The sequence below is a fragment of the Chiloscyllium plagiosum genome, unplaced genomic scaffold, assembly GCF_037043375.1.
Source record: "Chiloscyllium plagiosum isolate Xiang-an unplaced genomic scaffold, Cpla_swu_hap1 HiC_scaffold_8, whole genome shotgun sequence".
Classification (NCBI taxonomy): Eukaryota; Metazoa; Chordata; class Chondrichthyes; order Orectolobiformes; family Hemiscylliidae; genus Chiloscyllium; species Chiloscyllium plagiosum.
This window is the reverse complement of record NW_028270146.1, coordinates 90238513-90256924: the sequence shown is the minus strand read 5'-3', so window position 1 is coordinate 90256924 and position 18412 is coordinate 90238513. Positions and strand designations below refer to the sequence as shown.

General features: G+C 42.3%; 1 protein-coding gene across 2 annotated transcripts in view; it reads left to right on the top strand.

Annotated features, from left to right (window-relative positions):
* The window catches only part of LOC122553990 (fibulin-7-like), a 76259-nt gene that overhangs the window by 47570 nt on the left and 10277 nt on the right, over nt 1–18412 (top strand). The window contains exons 3-6 of one of the 2 annotated variants that reach the window (XM_043698476.2): nt 2111–2281; nt 6770–6895; nt 15137–15265; nt 18160–18297. In XM_043698476.2, coding sequence (XP_043554411.1) covers nt 2111–2281; nt 6770–6895; nt 15137–15265; nt 18160–18297 — 564 coding nt within the window. The remainder of the gene's footprint in view (nt 1–2110; nt 2282–6769; nt 6896–15136; nt 15266–18159; nt 18298–18412) is intronic. The other variant, XM_043698477.2, reaches the window with a different exon arrangement.

Below are 18412 nucleotides of genomic sequence, written 5' to 3'. Positions count from 1 at the left end.
GGGCCGACTGCCTGCCCCTCTTCCGCGGTTACGTTAGGGCCTGGTGTCTCTGGAAAAGGAGTACACGGTGTCCAACAACACCCTGGAGTTGTTCAGGGAGAGGTGGGTGCTGCAGGGAGTGGAGTGCATTATTTCCCCCTCCAACTCTATTGTGATTTAGTCCCTGCCCTCCCCTTCACTGTTTGATCACACTTTGATGAGAAGGGCACTGCTTGTCACTGGCCACTTGAGTGTTTCTTTTCTTCCTGGTGGTGGAAAATTGAATAAAGATTTGTGCACCTTGTATCTTTCACTATGTCTCACACCTGCGCGCGCACACACAAAAAAAGAAGAAAACAAAAGGGAAAAAAAAAATTTAAAAAAAAACCCAGGAGTGTCAGACTTCCTGTTAACTCTGAGAGCTGGCTCTGAGGGAGTTGGATCAGTGTCAGGACTTTCCACATGTAAATAAAGGGGGACTTGGTGATGGAATACTGGCCTTGTGCAGTTATTTCAGAAATGAGAAAGAGGACCAGCCCAATTAGCCTTTTGAGTGTATGCGCCACTTTTCAGTTGGACTGATCTAAATCTCAACTTTATACACTCACATTGATTCTATCTGGAAACACACAGCATATCAAACAGCATTTCTGGGGAAATAAAATAAAAGCTTCTAGTTAATGTTCCAAATTAAATACTTTGTGTCAGAACCGGTGAAATGAATGGTTTTTAAGCAGGTATGGGTTCAGGGTGATAGAGCATGTGAAGATAAAGAGGCCTAAAATATCTGACACTGCTGAAATCTATCACCCGAGACATTTTTGATAACTCTTATCAAACGTGTAAAAGGGCATGAAACAACTTATTGCAGGACTGGTGATTTCCTGAAATTTCCTGAACTGGTGATTTCCTAGGACTTGAGTAATTTCCCCATAATTGATACTACACTGACTTATCTGTGGGCAGCTGGTTCCTCCTGCCCTCCCATTGTAAGTAATGAAGTGACATTGGTAAATTTCTCACAACCCCTTGAATTTATTGATCTGTAAAAAATTCCGACATGTCTTTTTACCACGTATTTTTTAAAAAAAAACTCTGGCAGAAAGCATCAGATTATAGAAGTTTTTGTCCCTTGGACTCCTGTTAATATCTCTGTGTAAACCGATTAAGCTCACTTCCCTGATTTGTTTTAAGGTTGTCTGGTACTACGGATTTTGTCGTCTTCTTCTGTTGTGAAAACAGGTGCAAAGTGCTTGATTAACGAGGCTGCCATTTTCTCCTTTTCCAACCCAATTCCTTTATAAGGGTAGAAGAACTTACTTTGACATGCGTTCAAAGGCATTTGTTGAGCTGACATAACCTATTTTATTACGTAGACTTGCAAGCACCAACCACTTTCATCTGCATCCATTTTTACTGGGACATGGAAACACCACCACCTGACTCCAAGTGAGAACATCACCATGACAACTTGAGACCTCCTCTCCCTAGTATCTGTTAAGATACGACCACAACATTTTTCTGAAGTCTAACATTGTCTTTCCTGATGATGTATTGGAAGAAATATGCTGGTGTGCAGTTTTTGTGTGTCTATCTTCCCATGTAAATGTTGAAGAAATTCTTTATGCTCTTACTTAAAGGCAAATAACTTCTAATTCTTTCATTGTGGCCATATTTACTTGCCCTTCTTCCTTCACTGTCTGGGTGAGTTCAAGCCCCGTTCTGGAGATAGGAGCTCATAATCTATGCTTTCTCTTTAGTGTGATACTTAGAAACGTGGCATTCTTTGCATGAGGTGTAAAGTCAAAATCCTGTTAGCTTTCACAGTTCAAATTAAAATACTTCTCAGGATGATAAATCAAAGCTCTGGTCATGTATCTCTTGTTGGAGTTTGCTGCGTGCAAATTGGTCGCTGCAATTCCTACATCACAACCGTGAATACTTGGCAAATAATAACACAGGCATGTGTCTGTTACACACTTTAACATGTTGTCAGGTTGTAAAAGTTGTTCCTTGTTGAAAGTTTTTTTCTTTTTTAAGGCCACAGGCCCTGACCAGAAACTCTCCTTTACTATAGTAACCTGCACTCTTGTCTCTCTTCAGTTTCACTTTCTACGTTTTGTTTCCACAGAAACTTGTCCCAAACTCAACGCTCCAAATAACGGAAAGAAGTTTGGAAGCAGATATTTAGTTGGTCATGAGGTACACTTTGCCTGCGATCCTGGTTTTGTCTTAGTGGGATCAAATACCAGGGTGTGCCTCAAAGATAAGACGTGGAGTGGACAACTGCCTTTCTGTAAAAGTAAGTGTGCAGCACTAAATGAGGTAAAGAATAAATATTTATAATGCAAGCCAGAAACATTGCGTGCCACTACTGGTTTAAAGCACTCTCTGCTGGTGTGTCCATAATATAACTATACATTATTCTTGCTGAAGAACTCCAATCCAGAGGCTCACAGCAGACTAATTCCTTTATAAGGGTAGAAGAACTTACTTTGACATGCGTTCAAAGGCATTTGTTGAGCTGACATAACCTATTTTATTACGTAGACTTGCAAGCACCAACCACTTTGATAATTAATAATAACTGTAACTTCTTAAGTGTTCAATCTTCTTGGATTACATTGTAAAAGTGATATTTTGGTAAACTTGTGCGTTCCATTACTGTATCTCACTTCACTAACCCTCTAATTACAGTAATCACCTTTATAGAATTGAATAACAATTTGTATTGGAGCAGAATCAAATCCACTAATGTTCATGATTGAACTGCTCTCTCTTAACCAGGTCAGCAGATGTGAATGAGTTACTTCATTTTATTCGCTGTGTATGTGTACAGGAATTAACAAAGGGGCAAGTGTTGTACAGTGGTGGAGAGTGAGTACAATTTTCTTCAGCCAGTGTGCATATATACAGGAGTCAACAGTGAAATATACAAGTGTTGTTTCATAAAGAAAAGACATAGTCACTTGGACCCACTTTGTAGAATTACAAGACTGGTGATAATGAATAATACAAATGCCTGAATTAATACTGAGACAAATGTGTGCTGTTTAAGAATAGAGAAGATTGTATTGATGTCTATTAAACTGACATGAGGAAAGTGAGTGGAGGTTTGATCAGGATGTTAAAAATACTAAAATAGGCAAGTTAACTGGAGACAGTTTTGACAAATGGATAGAAGATATCAAGTTTTAACTGAAAACAGCTGGTGGTTTCAAGAAACCATATTTTCCACCATGTGGAAGAGCATTGCACAACTAGTGCCTTTTAAAAAAAGTTATTCACATGATGTGGGCATCACTAGCTAGACCCATCATTTATTGCCCAGAGGGCAGTTAAGAGGCAAGCACATTGCTGTGGGTCTGGAATCACATGTAGGTAAGACCAGGTAAGGCTGGCAGATTTCTTCCATAAAGGCCATTTGTGAACCAGATTTTCTGACAATGGTCATCCTTAGATTCCTAATTCCAGATATTTAATGTATTCAGATTCCACCATCTGTTCCAGTGGGATTCAAACCCAGGTCCCCAGAACATTACTGGGTCTCTGCATTAACAGTCCAGTGATAATTCCACTAGGCCATCACCTCCTCGATCGCTGATTATAATTTGTCAAAAAAAGAAGGTGCTGGATAATTACGCGTAGTTTTGTTGAAGGATGCAAGAGACGAGAGAGAAAAATCAGATCAGTTTGGAAAACATGGGTCACGTAAAATTATCTCCAAGGTATGCCTGAACGCACAGAGAGCAAAATGATGAGAGTAGTCTCCTGCAATTCTCACTAATATAGTACTGTGACAATATCCGGAGAGGTACAGACAAAAGGCCATTTAGTCCATCCAGCCTAGCCCACACAATTACGATGCCTTGAGCATCACAGTGTCTGCCATTCCAGATAACATCTGACCTTCTGACAAAGACAAAATACCAGATGCACCTCAGAACGGTTGTACAATCAATGCGGGAAATTCCTCTCCCAACCTCCTTGAGGTGATCAAAACTAGCCAAAGCAATCAGTCTGGCCCTGCCAGCTGGGGATGAGCTTTTCAATTCGATCCCACTCCTCAGGTGAGGGTATTCAATATATTAGCCTTCATTGCAATACTCACAATGCACAGGAGTGGCGGGTAGTTTTGCCCATGTAATCTCCAAATTGCAGCTGGAAAAATTCAATCATGGGGTGACCAATCCCAGAAAGGTCACCCTCCAGACTAGGACTGAAGGCAACAGTACCCTGCTACCACTCTGTTCTCAGGCCAGTTTGCTCCTGCGTTTGCTCAGGAGAGAGACACAATCTCTACCTGAAGGTGTAAGTGTGGGCAGGAGATTGAAGACTGGGCCTTGCTGCTGTAGGACTGGGGGAGCGGAGAGATGCTTTGAAGCCATTAAAAGTGAGGGATTAGGGAGGCTGCAAGGAAACTGGGCGAGACGGAGAGGACACAAAGTAATTGAGGTGAACAGGGATGCTGCAAGGGGACTGGGTGGAGGGGTGAGGGTGTGTGAAAGAATTAGAGCATGATGATATGGAGAAATGGGAGGCCACAAAAGAATTGGTGGAGTTATGATGCTAGGAGAAAAAGAGAGAGAGAGAGAGAGGAGGGCTTTAATAACTTTGTGGGTGAGAAGGAGAGAGGCTACAATGTTGGAGAAAGGGGAAAGAATGCCTGCAAAGAAGAGAGAACAATTTCAAACCTGTCAACAAAGGGACATGCAGCTAGCTAGGACCTAAGAAGGTTGGAAATCACTGATGTAATGAACTATATGTGAATCAAAATGTTGTCTCTAGTTTAAGATTGAATTTATTTGGGAGCTACTCCAAAGGGAAGATTGTAGCTGATGGCATTGTAATGAACACTGTCCCTTGTTGTACTTTTAAATCAGATATACAATAAAGGTGCCTGGTTAAAACTCCAGCTTTGGCAGGAGTAGGCTGCAAAAGCAGCGTTTAGGTTAATGGCTTTTTGTGTGCAGAAACACTTCATCAGTTACTATTGGGGAAGAAAGGTCAATTTATACTTGTCTTGTACCAATTTAAATACTGTGGTATCAAGGAAATCGATGCTTTTATTGACTTTTGTAACTTTAAATTTTGATAGGTTTATAATTATTGAGATTGATGATGAATTCTCTGCTTCTGTGTGAGTCGAAATGTCCTTTATTTAAAAATAAAAATACAGGAGGTAATGTTACACTGTAACCCCATTACCTGTTAAAGGATTAAGTGTGAATGAAAAAGTAGCCCCTAAAATCAAGTAATAGTCCTCAAGGGGATCCCTTACTATACAGATGTTGATGGCAAGGAGGGGTATATTTTTGCCCTGTTCAGAGAATGAACAGACCACCTGTTCCATGATTCTCTGAGGGATGTATTATCACTTCCTGCTTTATAGTATACATCAGACCTTGTATTGCCACGGTCAATGTCAAAGTGGTATGAATTGCTTTTGTTCACCTTGTGGCTAAGTTGGGGATGCTCCTACCTCAATCATGGGTTAAAATCCTAATCCAGAGCAAAGAATCCGCAGCATTGAGTGAATCCCACTGTTGCAGTGTATTTTGTAAATGATCCCACACCGATCTGTCAAGAAGCTCAGAGAAGTTCTTTCTGATGTCCTGATCAATATTCAGGTCTCAGACAGTATCACTAAACAAGATAATCTGGTAATTCTTCCATTGCTACTTGCGGGATCTTGCTGTGCACAAATCTGTTGCTTTCCCCTATACTACAATAGCTAGAGATACTACTCTTTCTAAATACATCATGTATGTCCTAAGGGTGTGAAACTGAAGCATTTGTTTTGCACAAATTGCTGAGGTTTTAAAGACTGTGTTAAATGTATTCATTGAGGAGAAAGTGAGGTCTGCAGATGCTGGAGATCAGAGCTGGAAATGTGTTGCTGGAAAAGCGCAGCAGGTCAGGCAGCATCCAGGGAACAGGAGAATCGACGTTTCAGGCATAAGCCCTTCTTCAGGAATGGAAATGTATTCACCCCTGCCTGGGACTCTGTTGTGCACTGTCTAACCTAACAGAAAATTGCCGTTGGCACTTTCTTCAGAGCTGATTATGTTTCCTTGCCATAATGTGGGTGTGATATAGTTCTCAATTATACGTGTGTGTGTGTGTGTATGTATAATGGAAGGAGTGAGAGTGGGCCACAGATCATTAGCAGCTCACGCCTTTGGCTGTACCACTCTTCTCTTGAGTCTCCACAGGCTTTTCTGTTCAAGAAGTATCACATCTACTCCTTAGACCATCCAGAACTGCACCCCTCCACTGACTCCATGCAGTTGTGGTAGGATACCTGTCTGTGCTGGTGAATGGGTTCTGATGAGGGCTACACTTCACATCGTCCCAGTCTTATTTGCCTATCATTTTCTGTTCTCGCTGATGTATGTTATGTGCATCAAGTACTTCCACAGCTACCTCTGTATTCCTCTCAAATCCTACAGCCCCTCCCAGATCTCGGGGTTCTTCCAGTTCTGGCCTTTTCTGTATCTCCAATTTTCTTTGCTCCTCCATTGTCAATTTATTCCTTCTTTTGACCTTTAATTACCGAATTCCCCTCTTAAAACCCCCTCACCTTTTCCTCCTTTGTTAAACCTATCTCATCGCCTGCCCTAGTATCTCCTTCTGGGGCTCAGTGTGCAGGTTTCTTCTGGGAAGTGCCACTGAGGGACCATTTCCCTCGGTAAGGGTGCTGTTTTAAGTGTAAATTGATTGCCAGTTGCAGAATACAATGCCACCTTCAAATCTAATACTGCGCATTGCTTACGATCTCTTCCTTCAGATATAAACGAGTGTGCCAGTAATCCCTGTGTCAATGGTGGAACCTGCGTGGATGATGTAAACCGATATGCCTGTCTCTGTCGAGCAGGCTGGGCTGGCTATAATTGCCACCTTACCTTAAACTCACGTAAGTCTTGCAAGATCGTATAACCCCAGGGCAGTGCCGATCCTAGAGGCTTGTGGGAAGAGAGCTGAGTGTATCACCCAGGCTGATTTCCAGTGTTGTACAGAGGCAGTGTGGTGTTGAATATGGGTCTGAAAGGGTTAATAGTGAGGAGAGCCATAAAAAAACACTGGCTGTGATTGTGTCAGATAAGGGTAGAACAGTTTAGGTCTCTCTCTCTCTCTCTCTCCTTTGAGATCCTAATATCTCCTCATAGCCTTTAACTACGTTTTTGTATCAAAATAACTTGCAACTAGTTGCTAATATGTAATAAACTATATCTTGCTAACTACAAGAAACTCTTTTAGTTTAATCAAGGTGCGGTCTTCCACCGTTACACGGACTACATGACCACCAGACAAATAATTTGGTTTCCTACACTAGAATTTGGTAATCTTCATAAGCAGCAGCTCATACAATGTGGTGAGCTGGCATGTCCATACAACATGGTGAGCAGCAGTGTGAGATCTTCAGGGTCAGCTTCCAGTCATCTGCTGACACAGCTCAGTCAGCAGTAGGGAGGAACTGAAGATTTAACAGAAGGAATCCTTGTGGTAGTCTTCACCAATGGAGAATACTCTGATGATTGGTATTGTGAACGTTTGTGGACTTGCACTTGAAGAATTGTGGATGCCCATTTTTATTTTAAAGGTTAATGAAAGGACATTGGAACTTTTATTTAATGAGACATTTCTTAATAGTGGCGTATCTTGTGATAATGTTTTTACTGGTGAGTCCCCTGCCTGGATTGATGACCATTTCAAGTTGCAGTGTTTTTTAGACATTTGTTTTAGACATTGTTTGGAGCAGCGGGTGACCAACCTGTTGAAGAAGTAGAGCATCCCAGATTGACTGCCTTGGTTGTCCTCTTGAGCAGTATCTAGAGGAATCCCCAATAGGCTGCAGTTGTGAAGATCCCAGAGAGAAATGCTTATGTTTAGTGTCACTCAGGACATCAGCCTTCTGCACACTTCGCACCTTAACCGTTGTGCATTCAAGAACGAACCATTATTAGCCAAACATTCTTTTTTCCCCCAAAGTGAATCTCTGCAGAAAGGGACAGAGAGTCATTTTTTTTCCTCCCTTTTCCTGGTGTGGCTATTTAAAAAGAGATACAAAACGGTAGATATTTATACTTGCATGTTTTAAACTATGTGCAAATTAGCTTTTACACCTTTGTTAAATAAGCCTAATTTTTTCCAATAAATCATTTCTTTGTTTATTAAAGAAACTAATAGACATTGCTTTTTTTAAAACCCAATGTAGACTTTTAAAAAAATCTAAATTGTCATTAGAGTAACTGGATAAACCTGTAACTATATGTTTTGGTCAATGGATTTGTGGACCTAAAGAGAGATACAGGGTGCTCCTCTAGACTCTATCATAACAATGGTCAAAGCAATGTAGAGCTGGAGTGAAATGCTGCAACAAGAGAGTTGGCTCTCTGCTTTGAGGAAAAGAGGAATTTATAACTCCAAAGCAAATACAGGCAAAGGTGTGAGATATATCTGTGGGAGCAGTCTGGAGTCTAAGTTCAAACATGCATTGAATACACATTGGAGGCTCTGAATAAAGATAATACATCCTGCTGGGCCAGATGAAACTTTAAAATGGCTCAGTAATCCATGGACATGTGTTGAAATTAATAAATAAATTACCATGGCTCAGCTCAAACGAGTGAGAAGGCAGGGGAGCAATCGATCGCTGAAGAGCCTGTCAGGAAACAGGTAGAAAGTTTCAAAGGGCTAATGGAAAACGTAAACACAACTGGTTTCACTTTTATGTTGGTGTAAGAAATTTGTTTTGTATTGTCAACTTGTGACTGTACTGAATTGTCATCTGTGTTTTCCAACACTATCAACACTGAAGAGCCCTGAGACTGCAAAAGACAGTAAGAGTTGTCAGGAAAAACACGCAGAGGTAACCAAGGAGCCATGTATCAAACGTGAACTGATTATATACAGTTGTTTGATAATGCAGAACTTGTTGGAACAAGGCATTTCTGTTGAAACTTTTTGTCTTGCACTCATCAAGGCAATTTGCAAGGATACCAATGACAAAAGAAAAATAAAACACATTTATACACTATGAATGGAAAATGCTAATTAGTTGGCAAAAGGTCTCTTATTTTTAAAGATGATAAAACAGGCAGGTTGTGTCTATGTAATATAAAATTAAGAATTGTGGATGCTGGAAATCTGAGACGGAAAAAGAAATTGCTGGAGATACTCAACAGGTCGGGCAGCATCTAACATCCATTTTTGCTCCCCATACATGCTGCCAGACCTGCTGAGTTTCTCCAGCAATTTCTCTGCCACCATATTCCTTCTATCTGTAAAGCATTGGATTCAGTGTATAATATTTGGCACACTTGTATGTAAATATTTTCTCATTGACCTGTTCATTGATGTTTTTACATACCTCCAGAGCAGGTGGGACTTGAACTCAGGTCTCCTGGCTCAGAGACAGGGACACTACCGCCACACCACAAGAGCCCTTGAAAGTCTGTGCATTAAAGCTGACAAAATAGGTGGCAGACATTGTCTGGTTCATTTCACTGGGTGAAATCAGAATAAAACTGCCTTGCTGAAAATTTAAACGAAACTTGGAAGGTAATTCTCAGTCATCATTAACGTGGCAATACCTCTACCGCTTGCAATCCATGAAGATGTGTTGAAACCTCCATCAATATATTCATCCTTAATGGGAGAGGAATGGAGATATTGAGAGAAGGTACCAAAGGAGATCTGTTACAAAATGGTTGTGACTTGGGAGAAGCCGAATGGAAATTTGGACAGAGGTATGGTCAATGCTGCACAGAGCAGGCTATCTCTGTGCCAATATGATTCATATGAAGTGCATTCTGGCCAGTGAATGTAAACCTGTGAGTAAGGATTTGAGGATCATCCTTGTTTCCCTGTGAAGTTGTTGTACAGTGGGGTTTAGGGTTTGGCTTTGCCTCTCCTTTCCCTTATAAATTGCTGTTTCCTGTATACGGTTGTTCATGTTAACTGTTTGTTTGCAACTTGTACTGTTCCATAAAATTAAAAATAAATAAATGAATATGCCAGTCAGGAAAACGTCAGCCCCATCAACATTGTTCAATGTTTATGTTGAATGAAACATCTTATTAAAAGCTTGTGCAAATTTGAGCTCAAAGGTGCTGATTGAGAGTGTTCGACCAGGACACAATTTACCATTTCAGGTTCCATCATACCATTTGAAGCTGTTTGCCCCTGAATTGTCTTGGCCAAATTTATGCATGTTTCAACTAAAATCACTGAAAGCAGATTGTTTGGCTATCATCACATTGATGTTTGTGGGATCTTGCTGTGTGCAAAATAGCTGTCGTGTTTCTTACACTTCAGGGTGGCAATCTTGCAAAAAGGTATTTTGTACGCAGAAAGATGCTTTGGGCCACCTTGAGATTGTGAAAGGTGCTATTCAAATGCAAATCTCTTTCTCAACCTTCCTGTCTTCTCACTTGAAATATCTTCCTTTTCTCCCAACCTTGCAGTGATATAATTTCCCAGGAGAGGCGAGTGAAGTTTGCACTTTATGACCTGTCTGCTGTCATTAACGATTTGAGCTGATGAAGGTGCACAAAAGCTTCAACTTGGTTTGAAATCAGTGGAGCATTTTAAATGGGCTAGGTACTCAGCTGCCCGTCAAATAGCTGATGTGATCTAATACATTTCAGTGGTATCTTTGTGTTTGACATGCATGGTGATGACATATAGTTGGCACAGTTTGCCTTATGCAGGTGGTTGCCCTATATAAATGTGGATGGTGTAAACGATGGGAACTGTAACTTGATGTGGGGCAGCGCTGAAAGAGAAGTGACTTGTACTATGCTCTGAGGTGATAGAAGACAGCTCTCATGCCTACTGGCATGCAATACTCACTAGGGAATTGATGTGAAACAGTGAGCTTAAACCAGGCTAAATCTACCACATGGTGTTAAGTTTGGGTAGGAACTGCTGGCTCTCACTGCTATTAGCAGCATGCACTGTGGGGATCTGGGAATGTTGCCAGGCTTATTTCACCTCAGGAATGCAAGTCCCGTCTAATTCTCACTCTCCTAATCACTTGGACTGATCCCGAGGTATCTCCAGTGACAATGGGACCCCTGTTTTCTTCAAAAACACAGAACAAGCTCGCTGCTCAAGGGGCAAAGATCGACTAACAGCTACAAAGGAGGGAATGCAACAAGTGAATAGCACAGCGGACAGATGAATAGCTGTGGCTTCTTGTCTCCCTGTCTCATTCTCTTATTGGTCAGTCGTCCACATAGAAGAGGTACTCAGTGTTGGGTACATTATGAGTCTGGGACCCTCCCCTTTCTGAAGATGTTTGGCTTTTTTTGGAGGTGGCTGTGTGCAAAACCAAAAGCAGGTTACAAAATGAAAGACAGTCAGTCAGCAGCTTGCATACATATCGCATCTTTCGTTTCCTCATACCCCAAAGCGCTTTACAGCTGGTTTATTGAGCATATTCTATAAACCAGCCAGAAAGTTGGCAGCCAATCTGAGCATAGCGGGTTCCCATAACGAGCAATAACACAGTGATCAGGTTGGCACGGTGGCTCAGTGATTAGCACTGCTGTCTCACAGTGCCAGGGACTTGGGTTTAATTCCACCCTCGAGCGACTGTCTGTTTGGAGTTTGTACATTCCCACCGTGTCTGTGTGGGTTTCCTCTGGGTGCTCAAGTTTCCTGCCACAGTCTGAAAATGTGTAGCTTAGGTGAATTGGCCATGCTAAATTGCCCATGGTGTCCAGGGATGTGCAAGCTAGGTGGATTTGCAGGTGGGATGGATTTGCAGTTGGAGTGGATTAGCCATGGATCATGCAGAGTTACAGGGTAGGTAGGGGCTTGAGTCTGGATCGGATGCTCTTCAGAGAGGTATTGTGAACTTGATAGGCCGAATGGCCTGCTTCCACACTGTAGGGATTCTATGATCTAGGTCAACTGTTGCTTAAAGGATAATTATCAGCCAGGACACTGCTGTTTTGTGTGCGCGGGGGCATTTATTTATATATTTGCTTGTGGCATATGGGCATCTATTACCTTGACTAGCCTTGTGATGGCAGCAAATTGCCTTCCTGAACCACCCATAGCTCTCTGAGGAAAGGTATTCACCTAAACTGTGTAAATGGGAAAGTCTGCAGATGGATATAGACAGGCTTAATGAGTGGGCCACATTTTCGCAGATGTTGGTAAACATTTTGGCAGAGAGGGAGCTAAGTCTCCATATGCCAGAGCCATGATAGCAGTCAAAACCTGGACAGACTTCCCTGCCTTTCACTCCAGTCTGTGCATGGCCTCTCCAAATCTGTCCTGGCTGATTCCAGCAGCACATCACCAACATGGTGCCCATCATAGGCCTGGTGTCCAGCTATCCTTAGTGTGTTAGAGACCCCAGCTGTCATTTTCTCCAAAAGCAGCTACCTATAACGTGCTGTCAGATTGTGATCCCTGAGCCTAATCTACAATGCAACTTGCTTGATAGACACCCATGTTCACTCCCTCTGCCATCAACGCTCAGTAGCAGCAGTGTGTACCATCTACAAGATGCACTGAGGAAGTTCACCAAAGATCCAAAGACTGCACCTTCCAAACCAACAACCACTTCCACCTAGAAGGACAAGGGCAGCAGATAGATGAGAACACCATCGCCTTCAAGACCCTCTCCAAACCATTCACCATCCTGACTTGGAAATATATCGCCGTTCCTTCATTGTCGCTGGGTCAAAATCCTGAAATTCTCTCCCTAAGGGCATTGTGGCGGTTCAAGAAGGCAGCTCACCACCCTTTCTCAAGAGCAACCAGACAATAAATGCTGGCCAGCCATTGATGCCCACATCCCACAAATGAATAAAATAATATTGCTGTTCCTTCACGGTCACTGAGTGAAAATCCTGGAATATTCTCCCCAATTGCATTGTTGGTCTAACTACAACATGTGGACTGCAGTGGTTCAAGAAGGCAGCCCATCACCACCATCTCAAGGGAAACTAGAGACGGGCAATAAATGCTGGCTCACTGAGTGACGTCCACTGGATTCTAAAAATCCTTACTGCCAATGAAGGATTTTGCCCTATATGTGCAGTTTTGGTCTCCGTATTTAAGGGAGAATGTGGATCTAGTGCAAGAAGCACTCACTGAATTGATCTCTAGGAAAAGGCATGGTCCAATAATGAGAGGCTGAGTACATTGGGTCCATATTCTTTGGCTTTTGGAAGAGTGCGAGGCGACCTCACGAAGATGATTCTGAAGAGGGCTTAAGAGGGCAGATGCTGAGAGAGCGCTAGTGCTTTAGAAATGAAAAACATGGGGGCACAGTGTCAGAATAAGAGGCTGATTATTCAGGACTGAGATGAGAAATTACTTCACTCAAAGGATTGTGAATCTTTGGAATTCTTTAGGGTTATGGAGTCTGTACTTTGAATACACTTTAAAGGCTGGGTTAGATTGAAATTTTGTTTCTAAGGGAATCAAGAGATATAGGGCACAGGCAGGAAAGTGAAGCCCAACATTAAATGGTGTCTGCATGGTCTAAGCTTGACTATGCTCTAATTTCTTGTATACTCGTATTTTCCCAGATATTTTAAATTAGTTTAAATTTGGGGCGGCATGGCGGCTCAGTGGTTAGCACTGCTGCCTCACAACACCAGGGTCCCAGGTTCGATTCCAGCCTTGGGCGACTGTCTATGTGGAGTTTGCACATTCTCCCCGTGTCTGCGTGGGTTTCCTCTGGGTGCTTTGGTTTCCTCCCACAGTCACCAAGATGTGTAGGTCAGGTAAATTGCCCATAGTATTCGGTGCATTAGTCAGAGGGAAATCGGTCTGGGTAGGTTATTCTTCGGAGGGTCAGTGTGGGCTGGTTGGGCTGAAGGGCCTGTTTCCACACTGTAGGGAATCTAATCCAATCTAGTTGCCTGGTTACTAATGCCCCTGACATTGGAAATAATTGCTCACTATGTCCTCTAGCAAGGTCCCTCATCCTTTTGAAAATTTATTTTTCAATCTGTCTTTGACCTTTTCCTTTCTGCAGAGAACAATTTTAGTCTCTCCAAATAATTGAAACAATTGCTCCCTATGTACTTTAGCATGGTTCCTCATTATTTTGAAAATTTATTTTGTAATCTGTCTTTAACCTTCTCTTTTCCACAGAGAAAAAAATGTACTTATTTTAGTCTCTCCAAATAACTGAGAAATGTTTTCCATTTTCGTAACTCTCCTTGCTTTGCCATCCTTTCCAAAGAACGATGCCTGGAATAGGACACAGAATTTACACAGTTAATGGTAGGCTGCTGGGAGTGCTGTTGAACAGAAGGACTTAGGGGTTCAGGTACATAGCTTCTTGAAAGTGGCAGCACAAGTACACAGAGTGGTGAAGAAGGTGTTTGGCATGCTCGCCTTCATTAGTCAGAACATTGACTAAAGCAGTTGGGATGTCATGTTGAAGCTTTATGAGGCACTGTTGTTGCCACTTTTACAATTCTGGTCTCCATGCTACAGGAGAAAAGTCATTACTGATTGTGATGCTACATTGTCAAGGAACAGAGTTCAGTTCAGTGTAAAATAATTGGTCTCCCTGCTATAGGAAAGATGCTGCTAAACCTCTTGAAAGGATTCAGGAAAGATGTTGCCAGATTTGGAGGGTTTGCATTATAGAGAGAAGCTGAAAAGGCTGGGGCTTTTTTCCCTGGAGTATCGAGGCTGAGTGGTGACCTTGTAGAGGTTTATAAAATCACGAGGGGCGTAAATAAAGTGAAAAGCCCAGGTCTTTCTCCAAGGGTAGGAGAATCGAAAACTAGACGGCATAGGTTTAAGGCACGAGGGGAAAGATTTAAAAGGGAGCAAAGGGGCAACTTTTTCATGCAGAGGGTGGTGTGTGTCTAGAACGAACTGCCCAAGGAAGTGGTGGGGGCTGGTACAATTACAACATTTAAAAGAAATTTTGACAGGTACATAAATAGAAGAAGTTCAGAGGGATATGGGCCAAATGCAGGCAAATGGGACTAGCTCAGTTTGGGATATCTGGTCAGCATGGATGAGTTGGACCGAAGGGCCTGTTTTCATGCTGTATCACTTGAGGACATAATCCTCCAGCTAAGGCCTAGTCAGTAATTTGTAAAGGTTTGGCATCAGTTCCATGCTTTTGTTTACTTCATCGCCACTTGTTTCTTGCACATGGCAGAGTGGACTACATCACAGAGTGACTCGTCCTTCAGTCACCAGCCACGTTGCACAGATGTCCAGGGCTCACAACATTGCAGCTGTGAGTCAGGTTTCCGCCTCAGTGGGAAGGATGTTAGACAGTGTCGAGGTAAGTTGGGCTTCACTGTGAAGGTGAATCTCTGCATGCAGCCCATTTCCACAATATCCTTCTTCAAATCCGAAACTGACTACAATCATCCTAGATCACCCTCGAGCCGCTTGATCGCTTGAATTGATTTAACCTTCAATGTGATAAAACAAAACAAGCAAGTTACTCAATAATTCAGCAATCATTTGATATCATGGCACCCAAGGAGGTGTTGGGATCAGTGAGCAAGTACTTCACCAGTGCAATAGGCTTTAAGGGGAGGTGGAGAACTTTAAGGAGGGATTTCCAGAACTCCAGACACTGTTAGGTTGAGGGAAACTGAAAATGAGCAAGTGGCATTGGAAGGGTTCCACTGGTGGGGTTGGTGTTGTTTGGTGTTTTTCATAAAGCCAAAGTACAAAGGGATCTGGGATTGCTAGTCGAGGATTCTCTAAAGGTAAACATGCAGGTTGAGTCCGAGATTAAGAAAGCGAATGCAATGTTGTCATTTATCTCAAGAGGGTTGGAATATAAAAGCACTGTTGTGCTACTGAGACTTTATAAAGCTCTGGTTAGGCCCCATTTGGAGTACTGTGTCCAGTTTTGGTCCCCACACCTCAGGAAGAACATACTGGCACTGGAGCGTGTCCAGCGGAGATTCACACGGATGATCCCTGGAATGGTAGGTCTAACATACGAGGAACGGCTGAGGATCCTGGGATTGTACTCATTGGAGTTTAGAAGATTAAGGGGAGATCTATTCGAAACTTACAAGATAATACATGGCTTGGAAAGGGTGGACGCTAGGAAATTGTTTCCATTAGGCGAGGAAACTAAGACCCGTGGACACAGCCTTAGAATTAGAGGGGGTAAATTCAGAACAGAAATGCGGAGACATTTCTTCAGCCAGAGAGTGGTGGGCCTGTGGAATTCATTGCCACAGAGTGCAGTGGAGGCCGGGACGCTAAATGTCTTCAAGGCAGAGATTGATAAGTTTTTGATGTCATAAGCAATTAAGGGCTACGGGGAGAATGCGGGTAAGTGGAGTTGAAATGTCCATCAGCCATGATTGAATGGTGGAGTGGACTCGATGGGCCGAATGGCCTTACTTCCATTCCTATGTCTTATGGTCTTATGGTGTAGTGTTGTAGGGGGGAGGTGTTGGAAGGATAAAGGAGGTTACAGGGATGGCTGGGGCTGAGAACACCAAAGAACTTAAAGATAAAAAATTGAGAGGTTTAAAATAGAGGCATTATTGGACTGGGGTCCAGACGTCAGGAGGTGATAAGGGAGTGGGACTTGGTATGAATCTGCTCTCCATTCTGTGAAAGGCAGAGCAGACTCAAGGGGCCAAATGCTCTACTCCTAATCCCATCCGAATCTTTGTCAAGGTGATTGATTATTACTGAATTATATTGATAAAGTGATGCCCACTATTCAATATTTTATTGATAAAAATTGTTTTTGAAATGGGAAATGATCATTTGGGCCTAAGATTTGAATCCTTATTTAAAGATCTCTGCTACTTGTTCTCCTCAGAAGCTGAAATAGGCTATTCAGCCCCTTGAACCTATACCACCATTCAATTACAAATGGCTGATTGGTGGCTTAACTCCATTTACTCATCTTTTGTTCCCTGATATCCCAAGAAAAGTCTATCAATCTCCTGAAAACTCAACTGACCCAAGCAAATGTCACCATTTGGGGAAAAGTATCCAAATTTCTATCCTTTGGTCAGAAGAGGAAAAATACATTACCTTCTCATGGGATCTTTCTCTTTTTCTCTTTCTCTCTTTATCTGTCTTTGTTTCTCTTATTCTTTCTCTTTCTTTATGATCTACCTTTACATGTAGCTTTACCCCTTTTATCTTTCAATTTATCTGTATTTCTTTCACTTTTTATTTCTTTTTCTCTCTCATCTCTATATCTTTATCCTTTATCTTTATATCTATGTCCTATCTTTATCTCTTTATCCTTCTCTTTATCTTTCAACTTATCTCTTTTTCTTTTTATTTATTTTATCTCCTTTATTGATTGGAGCATTGAGTACAGGAGTTGGGAGATCATGTTGCGGCTGTACAGGACATTGGTTAGGCCAGTTTTGGAATATTGCGTTGAATTCTGGTCTCCTTCCTATCGGAAAGATGTTGTAAAACTTGAAAGGGTTCAGAAAAGATTTTCAAGTTTGTTGCCAGAGTTGGAGGGTTTGAGCTATAGGGAGAGGCTGAACAGGCTGGGGCTGTTTTCCCTGGAGCATCGGAGGCTGAGGGGTGACCTTACAGAGATTTATAAAATCATGAAGGACATGAATAGGACAAATAGACAACGTCTTTTCCCCGGGGTGGGGAGTCCAGAACTAGAGGGAATAGGTTTAGGGTGAGAGGGGAAAGATTTATAAAGGGCCTAAGGGACAACCTTTTCATGCAGAGGGTGGTACGTGTATGGAATGAGCTGCTAGAGGAAGTGGTGGAGGCTGGTACAATTACAGCATTTAAAAGGCATCTGGATAAATATATGAATAGGAAAGGTTTGGAGGGATATGGTCCAAATGCTGGCAAATGGGACTAGATTAATTTAGGATATCTGGTCGGCATGGACGAGTTGGACTGAAGGGTCTGTTTCCATGCTGTACATCTCTATGACTCTCTCTTACTTTCTCTCTTCCCCATCTTCCTGTCCTCCAAAAATGTTCTGATTTGTTTCCTGAACCCAGTCCCCATTTTGTGATCTTCCCGTTGCAATGGTCTAAATCAGAATATTCTAGAGCAGTGACCTGTTGCAAACGCTCCCGAAAATGTAACAAGTGCTTCGCTGCCTGATGTTCTGCACTGCGAATCCCACCAGTTTTGTAATGGTCCGTTGATAGCACTTGTTCTCCAAATGCTTACCTATCACTGTGTATGTCTCTCCTTCAGATGTGGATGAGTGTGAGTTGTTTCAGACAGGCCGACTGGCTCGGCTCTGTGCGCATTCTTGTGTGAACATGCCAGGTTCATATTATTGTACATGTCCCTCCGGATATAACTTGCAGGAGGATTCACGGACCTGTGAAGGTAAGCAAACCTTGTCCACACACCCAGCTATCTGTTATTATCTATATAACCCACTATTTTGCTTGAGGTATCTCAATGCTGCCTACCTCAACCCAAATGTAACTGTCTGCTCCCC